At 35.6% G+C, this 13,432-nt stretch overlaps 1 protein-coding gene across 1 annotated transcript in view; it reads left to right on the top strand.

Moving 5' to 3' along the window:
* BNIP3 (BCL2 interacting protein 3) overlaps positions 1–13,432 on the top strand; it is a 119,964-nt gene that overhangs the window by 97,913 nt on the left and 8,619 nt on the right. The window contains exons 4-5 of the mRNA XM_081765019.1: positions 6,822–6,901; positions 13,096–13,239. Coding sequence (XP_081621145.1) covers positions 6,822–6,901; positions 13,096–13,239 — 224 coding nt within the window. The remainder of the gene's footprint in view (positions 1–6,821; positions 6,902–13,095; positions 13,240–13,432) is intronic.

Genomic DNA, 13,432 nt, shown 5'->3' on the forward strand with positions numbered 1-13,432 from the left:
CTTTCCATCTGCTGCTGAGACGATAAAACTTAGTATAGTTCTCTTTCTGCCTCATATTTTTGTAACAGATATTATGGAACATATTAGCAATTCTGAGCTGTCTATAGTACCAGTATTGAAACAATATTCCATCATTAATCTTCAAACGCCGAAGGACGCAACTGTTGCGTCAAGTCTTTAAACTTAATAGCTCAGCCCCGAATCAAGCTAAGAACATTGTTTTGGTATCAGTGTGTTCCTGAACAATGAAGCTTGCCGCCGATATGCATTTTATGTATATTGGGTATACCACGGAGGAGAGGGTAGTGTAAAGTTGTTTTCTGCATGTGTTTCTTTGGGAGGCATTCCCTCCATAAGAGGTACAGTAATAAAAATTGATATGTGAAGCAACGAAGCAGTCCACTGCACGTCAATATCCTGCAAAAGTACTTGTTGCATATATGGGGGGGAGTAGAGGAGGGGCAAAATTGGCCAGTTTTTGTCTCCAGGGAAGATATATCTTTTTCATATTTTTAAAGGATTTTTTCTTCTACAAAAGGGCGGGGATTGCTTAATTGTTACCTCATTGGAATCTGTGATCCATAAGCTATCCAGCGATGTATAAATCATGACTGTGATAATTAGGGAGGTCACCGGGGCCGACAACGTGAAGGTCTGCAACAGTCCGAAAGTGATATACAGGGCGTGCTTATAGGAATTGTGTTCTGATTTTTTTATCTCGCTTTGTATTGAATTACAGTGGCTACTATTTTTTAAATATTATTGTTACAAGTATATTGCCTACACATTAGCTTCATTTTGTCAGCATAGAGTGACAATAAGAATTGCCGGGAGGCCCCCAAATTCTATTTTTTCATACTTTTAAGGATATTTTGTTTCTTGTACGAATAGAGTGGGAATTGCAGAAGTGTTACCTCATTGGAATCAGTGTTCCATAAGCTTTCCAACGATGTATGAATCATTACCATGTGATAATTAGGAGTGTCACCAGCTTCCCTAACGTGAGAGTCTACGATTTCGTTAAAATCCCTGCCCGGTGTGTAAAGGTTAACAAGTAAGCTATATTTCATGTTGTGAAACTACGGTAGACTTTCAAACTGTGGTACTCAGTATTAAAACCGGAAGTGATAGTTTACAGGGATAAGATTGATTATGAAACGTGTTCTTGAGATGCTGAATCGATACTAAAAAGCATTTTCTTACTACTTATTATCGCTTTTGCTCAAAGGAGGTCAGAATTAAAATCGAAAGTTATATAAGACTAACATATATTACCCGCTTCGGTCTGGGTTGAAATAAATAATTTAAATGCACACTGATACTGCTCATTTTGAATCATTTTAATGTATGTCACCCCTCCTCATTCCCCAAGTGTCAGGGCTGAAAATGGACTTAAACAGCATCAGAAGTGTCATTGTTCACCTCGGCGACCGCAAGAACTATAGATTCAACACTAATATCTGTCTTTTCTTACTATATATATTATAATCTTGCTATCTTTTATCGTTTTTTGTTCTATGACTATTAATAGTGCGTGACCGGAAATCGTACATTTCTACCACTTCCGGTTGGAGAAGAGAAATAAGGACTGAGGTGGAATCTTGGAAATCTGAATCCAAAACTTGTTTCTTTCTATCTCTTGCCGTTTTAGCTTTGACACTTGTCAACAGATAGATGGACAGAAATAACCGTTCTATAAATTTCACATACTTATGCATAGCAAAGTGTGGAAGGCAAAACAGAAAATGTAACTCTCACTGCTTAAAATACCTATTTGCCAATTTTTTTTTCTTTGACTGGCAAGCAAACAATAATTTTAGCCAAAGCTGGAGGTGGTTAATTACGATGTTCAACCCTTGGAATGTATGTGCAGCCTGTAAGGCCATTGTTGCCAAATCTTAATGGCAAAATGTGGCTAAATTCAGCGCTGGAAGTCGCTAAAACAGTTATTTGTCAAATTTAAGCCTAAAAACTATTTTAAAATCAATTTATTATTATTTTCGAAACACAAACATACATACGTAAACGTAATTAATAAAAGCAGAAACCATGTAAAATGGCTTAGGCGAAACCGGGGTATTCGCGAACACCGAGGTAGTGCCGAACACCTTAGTTTACGCCCAAGGAAGCCTGTTAGAAAACAGTTTATTTTGCTGCATGCTAGCAGAGAGACCTGGAAAAGTGTAGCATAAATTTGATGAGTCAGTTCAGTGAATTGCCAGGAAGGAGTTTTATTGTTTTTGTCGGTTCACTTATAAAGTTGATTCAACTATCTGGGCAAGATAAGTTGGCTCTTATCCTACCTATATTGTTACAGATAAGGATATATATTCTCCTATATTTGAGCATTAGTTCTTTGTAATCTTACTAGCCTGTATGTAGTCAACAATTAGTTTCAACTATAACAATAAAATGGCGTCTCATAGGGAAATGCCAGACAGAATGTTTGCCATTACCCCGGAGTGTTCGGGATTGCCTTATGTTGTGAAATCAATTATCAAAAATATTTAAATATTATTTTATTGAAAAGTAAATAATAAGTTAATGAAATTGATTTGGGAAATAGATAATGTCTTGATAATAAGCATCATTAACTTTATTAATTACAATAGCTTGCTGTATTTATTAGTTATGTTTGTAATTATAATTCTTATTAAAGATTTAAATACTAAATAACGGTATATTTTTAATATATTTTAATGCCTTTCGCTTCTTTCGCAAAGGAAAGTTTCAAGTAAACAGTTTGTTCAGGATTACCCCGACCACAGGGGCAGTCACGAACATAGGTATATTTTTGAAACATGCCATTGATTTGTTGAAAAATGTTACTTTTGACTCTATTCTGCACTTTAGTAAACAGGAAAACTCTCAAGTTCTTTATATACAAGAAATCTTAATTGTATCTGAAAAAAGAAAAAAAGTTCGCGAAACATTTCCCCTATCTATAGAAACACAATCATCTTCACCATAACCTCTTCTTCATGCTTCGGATTTTGAAAGTTGTTGCAGTTTAGGAAGGTTGTTGCAGTAGACACCTGCTATAAATACGGTACTTTTACTCAAATGTTATAATGATAGCTACTGGTATCTCATATGAATGGCGGCTCTTTCCCGAGATTCTAAGTGAATATCGTATTTCTAGTATAGCTGACACAGTTTCCACTTTCAATCAATATCTCAATTTTATCTTAAAAATATCTAATTGGCTATTGTAATTAAATCCAATCTTGCTAAGGTTGTGTTGTCAGTCACCACGAGCCATCTGGAAATTCCAGAAGTAGTCATACATGATGCATTCAAATGGCGACATGAACCACACGCGTTATTTCCTAATTATGTGCGGTAGCACTCACATGATTGCGTTCGATTTGTTCATTTTGATTTTGCGTTTAGAGAATCTTTCAGCGGCGAGGCTTTGAGATGTGGACCTACAGCTTAACGTAGAATCCGAACCACATGAACTACCATTGGAGATCGAACCCGTGTCTCCCACGTCAAAGGCGCGTACGCTACTTAGCCATGAGAGAACTCTCGTTTTGTTCATCAATCTCGTGACATTCGCTCAGTAAGTTTTTTTTCTTTTTTTTGTGTGTGTGTGTGTAAAGGACAAGCACTAAATGAATTCCTTAGTTTTGTCGCCAAGACAAGTCGCTGAAGAAGACGTTAGTACCTTTTGTAAAATTTTAAAAAAATCGCCTCTCCAAATCCGCCGACTTGTCGCTCAATTTGCAACACTGTGCAAGATGTTCACACACCACCAAGTGTCCGTAAGACAACTGGAAATCAAAACTGCTATGCAAATGTTGCCACTGTATCATTGAACTACCTCTGAGCTGTAAGGTCATAATTCTTTCTCCCCGAAGATAACCTTTCTGTTGAACAAATTCTTTGTGTTGTATTCGGGCCTTGCGGAGCCTTATTATTTGATTTCATCAACCACTTGTCTACCAGTCGCTCATTTACATTCCAGTCTACAAGTATGTGGACATGGCAACGAAGATTCATTTTTTCATACGTTTTATATTTTTATATACGTTTACGCGTTTTTATGGAAGACTTTATCGTTGTTATCGATGTTATTAAAATATATGACAAAAATGAAGAATTCAATTAAACGAAAAAAGCATTGTAACTATGACTACTATACACTTAAAAACCGATGGACGATCCTGAGCGTCCATCCCTTTACTAACGTTGAATCCGCTGGACGCTCACGAGCGTCCAGGCATTTAAACATTAAAAAAAAGGATATATAAACTTAATTTCAGACTTTTTAAAAAATAGTCAATTTCCTACTCGTTTGTATGATGCAGGAAAGTCTTCATTTTGATATATTTTAATACTTTTTGGGGCAAAACTTTTTGGCAAATGAAAGGGTACTTTGCAAAATTGAGGCAAATAGGTACTGTACAGGCAGCAACAAATTGACAAGGAAAAAAGAAGGGACCCTTGAATAATTTTATCTGGATGTATCAGTATATTTGCATACATTTCACAAAATTTCTTTGACTAAGTACAAAAAAGAAGCAAGATATGATATTTTAAAATAACCCTTGATTTCTGCCGGACAGGGCGGTTTCGAAATTTGAATCCCCATCGGCCTTTAAGTGTTTTAACCTTTCTATCAGTTTTAATCCACTATGTCTTTCAACTTTTGTTTCATAATTTATGTTCCTTGTTTAGGTATTCTGATGTAATCCATTTCTTTCCAAATTAATCATATCGAGATTTATTTTCTTTTTCCTTGCACGTTTTGGGTTATCGTTATAGGGTCAATCCATGCCAAGTGATCGAGAAAAAAGAAAAATTGCCGCTCGACCTTCTCAACAAAATCTGTTTGTTTATTTATTTTTTTTTTTTTTTCGTGAATGTTTATACTATATCAGGGTACTTCGAAACCACAATTAATTATTTTTTAAAAACATCTCGTAGCGACGCAGCTTCTGCCGTCATTTTGCATTTTCTCGATTTCTGGCGTTTACGTTGTTTTGAATATCTCAGCATGTATTTGTCCTAGTAAATTGAAAATTGCTGGGCGTGTCCAACTTGTGCAGAGCTAAAACTTTGTCCTCTTAAGATTTTTACCTAAAACCGCTTGAAAGGGGAAAAATCAGGGCCTACAGTAGCAACGTTTTTGGACATTGAAGGCATGTTTGGGAAGAGGAAGCAATTGACGTAGAGGTCTGAATTCGTGTGCATGTAGTCTGGGGTCATAAGTTTATACTTAAAAAATTGAAGACCTGTAGCTGCTCCCAAAGACCTGAAAAAATATCATAAAGTTGGGGAATTATGCCAATTTGCCATATTTCACTGTCCAATACCTCCAATAAGCCTGGATAAAAAAAAAAAAAAAGAAATTTTGGGAATAGTTACTCCTTTAGCATACCTTAACACACAACAAAGCGCGTTTTGGGTTTTTGAGCACAAGGGGGTCAAAGTATTAAGAATGAAGTCATCCTGTGGGGGGTGTTTTGTTCACAAATTCAACTGGAAATTCGTTGTTGTGAAGTAAAATAAAGTAGGATAAATGGCTAATCCAGTAACGGCTCTCAGGCTAAGTACTGATTTCTCTTGCTGCTTGCTATTTCAATAATATTCTGTTCTGTTTATTGTTGTTTTCACTGTCAACTCACGCAGGAGACTATTGTCCTTTCGTTAAATGTACATTCCCCAGTCAGTGTTTATAGTGAGTGAGTGTTCACTGACTGGGGAATGTAGATCAAACGAAAAGACAACAGTCTCCTGCTTGAGTTGACAGTTAAACAAGCATAATCATGTTTGAATATCATTAATTTAGCAAAGAACAATGAATACTTACGGATTTTTGCCAAGTGTGCATTTTGACTTTTCTCGCCTTCTGCTGATAGCGGCATTCTCGACCAGTGCTGCTGTGGGTGATAAGACAGAGAGTCACAATTAGAGGAAAGAAACAAGCTTGAGAGCCTTGACTGGACTAGCCATTCATCCTACTTTATTTTACTTCACAATAATGAATTTCCAGTTGAATTTGTGAACAAAACACACCCCTTGTCCTCAAAAACCCAAAACGCGCTTTGTTGTGTGTTAAGATACACTAAAGGAGTAACTATTCCCAAAATTTCAGATTTTTTTTTTATCCAGGCCCATTGGAGATATTGGACAGTGAAATATGGCAAATTGGCATAATTCCCAAACTTTATATTTTTTCAGGCCTTTGGGGGCAGCTACAGGTCCGCAAATTTTTGAGTATAAACTTATGACCCCAGACTACATGCACATTCAAATTCAGACCTCTACGTCAATTGCTTCCTCTTTCCAAACATGTCTTCAATGTCCAAAAATGTTGCTACTGTAGACCCTGATTTGACCCCTTTCAAGTGGTTTTAGGTAAAAATGTTAAGAGGACAAAACTTTAGCTCTGCACAAGTTTGACACGCAAAATGGCGGCAGAAGCTGCGTCACTACATGTTTTAAAAAATAAATAATTGTGGTTTTGAAGTATTGATATAATATAAACATTCATGAAAAAATTAGATTTTTGGGAGATGGTAGAGCGGCACATGCTTGATCATTTAGAATGGATTGACTCTATAATGTTTGTCAGCTGTAATAGTTGATTCAAGTATTAGTGATCTATCTTAAGAAGAACACGTGAAGAAAGAAAAAAGAACGCTTTTATTTGATGCTTTATTTGCCCCCATATTTCTTTACATGAAAGCTCTTTGGCTGTTCTAAAACAATTTGGGACAACAGAAGAATCGCAGATTTTTAAAATATTATTATTTTGTGTTTCCTGGTTCATATCTTAAATCAGATGATAATACTATTGTTTTGTCTTTCAGGAGGGCGAATTCACAAATATTGACAGAAACACAGACTGGATATGGGAATGGAGCAGTAGACCGGACCAGTTACCTCCAAAGTGAGTATAAATTACACCTGACTATGTAACAGAGGGTATTGCCAATTGTAATTCCTCCAGACGTGCGAATAGAAGAGAAAATTGTTTTACTTGTATTGTCATTACATTTCTTGAAACATTTACAATGAAAACTTTGTATCTTCACAAAAGCATATTTTATAATAATAATAATAATAATAATAATAATAATAATAATAATAATAATAATAATAATAATAGAAGAAGAAGAAGAAGAATGGAAAATGACCGAAAAATTTTGAAGACTAAGTGTTATCGAGAAAGAGTTGAATCTGTCCTGGTGACATGATTCAAATAAGTTTCCTCGGGCTATCAGCCACGTGAAAATATTACCTTCCGACATTTCGAATTCAGGCATTGCATTCATCTTCAAGGATAGATACGAAGAGACCGGGGATTATACATATCCATATATCTCCGGTCTCTTCATAACTTTCCCTAAAGATGAATGCGATTTTTACATTCGAAATGTCGAAAGTTAATATTTTCACCTGGTTGATAGCCTGAGAAAACTTAATTGAATGAATAAGTTTGGTTCCGTGTAATTAGTGTTATGTTTCAGTTCCTCAAATTACGTTACGTCAGGCGGCGATACATTTTTTAGGATAAAAATACAGGAGGAGCCAAAAGTTGAGTCACTATTACAATCACAACCAACAAAAGAAGTGACACGAGGCATTACGATACTGTAAAAAGTATACCATAGTCCATTAAAGTCTGTTTTTATTAGTGGATCTTTGTTGCCCGCAGGATATCAGGATGATATTCTTCCTCCACTCATACGCAGGAACATCCTTAGCATGGATCTGGTAGAATTGTCCTAAGCTCTCCCAATGGAAGAAAATCCAGTGGGATGATATGATTGAAATCTGAAGATAAGAGAATCAAGAGATTTGTCCGCTATGGCCTATCCGCTTCCCAAGAATGTCTGTTGACGATATTCAAGCATCGTTGGATCAATGAGGGAACGCACCGATGTTTTGTAAAGCTATGTATGGTTGCTATTTTACTACCTGTGATGGAATATATTGTGTACATAAACATTCCTTGTCCTCACAGAAATGAAGAAGAATGAACTTAAAACTTTATTGTGCATTAGCCCACACCATACATTTACCTTAGAGGTACAGCGAATGCGATCAAGAATGACCTGGGGATTTTCAGAACCCCAAATCTGTACGTTATGACGATTAACATGTCTTGAGACTCAAGACGTTGTTTCATCTGAAAACAAAAAAATAGTTTGTAGTTACTAGGGATGGCCAGATCTTCGATCCGGAAATTCGGATCTTGGATCCGGATATCCGGTTCCTGGATGCGGATTCGAAATTTCGGATCTTAGATCCGGACCCGGATATCAAGATTCCGGATCCGAAATTTCGGATCTTGGATCCGGATTTCTGGTTCCTGGATCCAGACCGAAATTTCGAATTTCAGATTCGGACTCCTGTTTTCAATATTTTAGGCCTTAGATTCAGACCCAGAAGTAAAATATCCATATTTATAAAATATATATAAAATTTGGGTTTCTCATTGAAAATAGTTTGATACTTGTTTAAGTGTTTTTTGATGTTTAAATTAGAAGGGGCAGGGAAGATGTAGAAAGTTAAAAAAAAAAAAAAAAAAAAAAAGTGGAAATTGCAATTATTGCAATTAGTATAATAATGCGTATATCTCGGAAACTTAAAAGGGTTAGAAACATGGAATTTGGTATTTGGACTCCTCACTTAAAATAATTAGATACGTATTTCAACGTTTTATATATATATATATATGGCCCAGAAGGAAAGAATAAGGACGGGAAGAAAAGATTTTTATATCTCGGAATCCTGGAATGTTAGATAATGAAACTTGTTATTTGAACAAAAATTCGTTATATTTGCAGGCGTATGATGTGCGAGGCCGTAGACCGAGCAAATTTGTGGGCTGGGGGGGGGGAGCCTTCACGTACTTGCACTGAAATTCGGTATATCTCGGTATACCGGAATGTTATTACATACAACTTGATATTTGAACTGAAATTCGGTATGGTTGTAGGTTTACGAGGTGCGAGGCCGTAAGCCGATCAAATGAGATATCAGAGTGTCTAAGAGCGAATCCCCAGACATTTCTTTTTAAATTGATTATGATTAGAGGCTTTTGTGGTGCGAGGCCCAACGGGGGTCTAGTGGCGAAGCCCAACTAGCCGCAGTCTAGTAAGTATATAAATGTATTTGCGTAATGACTGGAAATTGCATGTATGCCTGTGGACAAAATTGCATAAGTAGCCACAAGAAATGACAATCCTTTAAAATAAAAATTTTAAAAAGCCAACAAAATGTACTCTTGAATGAGTTGTATAAAATTATGTTTGCGCAGGGGCGAATCCAGAACGGACTCCTGGAGAGGGCGGATGGATTCTTAGGGGGGCAGTTGGGGATGCTAGCAGTGAAAAATTACTTAGATGATCTGAAATTGCCACAAGTTACTATTAAAGTACAGTGTTCATGGTGCTGCTGGGTAGGAACGAACGACTTTTGGCCCTCCTCCTGGATCCGCCTATGTGTTTGCATGAATGATGTAGCTCCTCATACAACCTATGCAGACAATAGTGGTGGATTACTAATTATAAAGATACATGTTACTGCTCGAGGCTGCATATGGTATTTTGTATACACATACAGCTACATTAATTTTGATACATTAATTGTCATTCAGAACTTTATCTCTACTACAATTCTTAATACTAACTGGGGTGGTACGGTCACAGAGAAACATATTTTTAAAGAAAGAAAACAAGCTCATCAAGAGCAAGAAAAGGAAGTTGCTCCTTAATTTGATTTTATCTATATTTTATGGGCTGTTCTATTAGCTATGGCCTAGCCCATCACGACTAGGAAATGGCCTCATTCAGTGACCACAATAACTCAGAAAGAATTAGGAAAGTAAGCAGCCTGAGCCTAATGAAGAAGCTTGGGCTTGAGACTAAGGTTTCATCGCAGCATTTGACTAGTGTTACAGAAAACAAAGGACAAATTTCCATCAGGACGACCGCTTTAAAAAAGATTTACTACCTTCTCGATCGAGTATTTCCGCTAGAATCGAATCTGACAGTGAGATTGCTCTCACCAAAGTCGGCAGTTTTAGTCAATCAAATTTGGAGTAATTGTGATATATTAAGGCACAAAAACCAAATATGAACAGAATGAAGAGAACGCAAGGCTGTCACACGATCACATACCACAAGTGTCTTAAAATCTTATTTTAAGCATAGGATTGAAAATCACTGCCAATAATTTCGAAAACTTTGCTGATTCGGAACACCTGAATTTTCTGACACGGAGTTTCGGATTCGGATATAAGATCCGTTTTTTCGGATCCGGATTCAAGATCCGTTTTTTCGGATCCGGATCCAAGATCCGAAATTTCGGATCCGGATCCAGTGTCCGGATATCCGGATCTGGCCATCACTAGTAGTTACTTACGGTCTTCAGTGACTTTGTCCAACATGGAACAATCGAATCCAAAACGCAAAGGACATTCATTTGACTTGAGTTCTTTCACGATGTAAACCTTATAAGCTTGAGGCTCAAGCTTATGCAGGGTTATATGAACAGTTATTTTTGGATACATGTGATTCCTGCGGCGCACAATGATTTGACTTTGTGCGTCGTCGATGCAGCTTGCAAGCTGTCGATAGCTTTGTTCTTACATTCCTGGTGGTCCACCCCACGGCGTGTCACTCACCATCATCCTAAAGTTTTCTATTTATTTCAAAATACTGGATTTGGCGGGAAAATCATGTTAATTTTAACGGCGAAAGTTTCTTTGTACGGCAGTTTCTGGCTTTTGTGTCCGTGTACTACCACATGCTAAACTTTTTTGTCAGTCTGAAAGGAAAGCAAACAATATTGAAAATTAGTTACATAGAATAGAAACAAAATTTGGTGAGCTGTAGTACATTTGACAAGGTATGGTTATTGTTATTTGGTTTGGAAGTCCTGACTGTAACTGTAACAACACTTTTGGAACATTCAATATACTTAAGCGATTATTACGAAATATAACTAGTTTTTAAATCTTTAGAGAAAACCCATTTTACAAGTATAGAGAAAAATTCAAAGTTGATAGTCTCGTTAGTAGCTTGAAATCTTCATTATTTTCTGGGAAATCTAGCAGAATTAGATTATATATGACTTTTCTGCGACATTTGCACGTTTTTAACAAAGCAAAAACTATTTTTGACATATCTGTCTAAATAGGTATGCAATCACAATCAGGTGCTTTTGAAACTAGGTCCTCTTGGATCTTGAAATGTAAAATAAATTACGCTAAAGAACTTAAATATAAACATGTATGTTCATTTCTGTTCTTATTAAAGCGGGAAAAATTTTATCTTCGAATGTTCCAGATATCAGTACGCGGCCTCTGACATAAATACTGTAATTATAAAATCAGTGTTTGATTTTTCTTGAGTACGTAAAATATTAGAATTTAATTGTCAGGTTCTTCGTACTGTCTCTGTAATATATACGTAATTTCAGAAGTCATGATAAAATCTTGATGGTGAATGTAATTAAAAATAAATTAAATAGATAAAAATGTTGAATGTTTGTGACTGACTCACTTAGTGTCGTGACATGATCCTAAAACAATAATACTAATAAGAATATTGTCGAGCATACAGAAAATGAAGACTGCTTGTGTAACGTGTAAATTACTATAAGGTGATGTATTATTTCTTCTGTTCTGTATTCGAATTTGTTTATTACATTTTACCTTTTCTTTAATGCCTTTTGCCTGGTAAAGCGATGATACAAGGTTTTAGCTTTTATAGTGAAAGCACTTTTCAGCTAGTGCGCTATCAATACTACCATTTCATCACGATATGGGCTTCGTCAGTGGCTGGTATAATTAGTTGCTTTGACTCTCACAGAACTATCAGTTACCAAAATTATTTCTCTCACTGTTGAGTCTTTTTCCTTTCTGTGTATGTATGAAAGAAATTCTTGTATGTATGAGAGAAATTCCATAAAACTTTGAGGAATAATCTGAACGAATTTAAGTTCTATCTTATAAATCACAAGTTCTGAATATGTGTTGTTAGGTGCTACACGAGGGAACCATTCGTATTGTTCGTATCAATAACAAAACCTCCCTAATACACCACCAAAACACAAATGGTCAATATTAAAATCTTTATATTTCGCTTTAGCTCATGGAACATTTTCGAAAGAAGGCAAGGTAGGAATGGACAGATAAAATACGTATAAAATCTCGCTAAGACAACATTGCGACTGGATAGGAACCTACTACAGAGTAATATTATTTAAATTAATAACTGGCCCAATATAAAAACTTGAAGTATGGTCTGTGTCAATATGGCTATAGGAGTTTAATCGGAAAATTGAGAAAAGTGGACTTGATCGTTGAATTATTTGAATTTTGAAAATAAATATTTCAGTTGGTATTGAAAATAAGACATTATACTGATTGTTGAAAAAAGAAATAAAAGCCCGTGTGTCGAAATCCGTAACACAAAATTATTATCTCACTTCGTCCCAAAACAGTACATAGATTTTCTTTCGTTTTCATCATATGTATGTAAAGAAAGAAGAAACTAAGTTTAAATAATAATAATAATAATAATAATAATAATAATAATAATAAATCTTTTTAACTAAAAGAACATTATATTAATGATTTGTGACTGTCATCTAATGAATTAAACTAGAAGGAATAATCATATTTTCTTAACATTTTTAAAAGAAATGCTCTTTCCATTTTCTGTGAGTAGGTTAAAATAAGGAAGCGCTTCAAAACTCATTTTAGGCAGTATGTGTAATCCGACGATTTTAGTCTTTTTATTTTCATCTACCACAAAAGCAATTAAAATAGCTTTCAAGATTTCATATACTACCAAGAATGAATGTTGAAGCGCTTCCTTATTTTGACCTACTCAACTTAAGCAATTTTATTATGATTTGCTTTGAATACATGTTTATCATAGTCTTACCGACTTGCCTGCGTTTCTTAGTGAATTTTGTACCATAATCCGATTTTTTTTCTTTCTTTCTTGAACATTAATAGATAATTTCTATTTTGTTAAGTGATTGTTACGTATGAGTTGAGTTAACCTTTCTCCGTAAAATATTAAAATTATAAATTTTGAATTTGTTCTGTCTTTTCTATTCCAGAGACTGGAAATTCAAACATCCCAAGAGGAAAACTTACAGTATCCGACATGCCAAAGTTGGAAAAACAAGCCTATTCTCGAAAGAAGTTTTGTACACGCTGTTTCTCACAAATTTCATTTCACTGCTGCTCGGCACAGGTGTAGGGTAAGACTTCTTTTCTATATCGTTCTTTTCCTGGAAAGAGAGAGGGGAGAAAAATTACGTCGCTCCTATTTAGCTTCTACTAGATGAAATGCACGTTCTCCCCACAGGGATTTATGAAAAGTGTTTGGTCCCCAGCCCCCCTAGGATACGCATTTCAATGAACATGTAATTACAAAAATTCGTTATATCACCC

Source organism: Thermobia domestica, chromosome 1 (assembly GCF_964235325.1).
Source record: "Thermobia domestica chromosome 1, izTheDome1.hap1.1, whole genome shotgun sequence".
NCBI lineage: Eukaryota > Metazoa > Arthropoda > Insecta > Zygentoma > Lepismatidae > Thermobia > Thermobia domestica.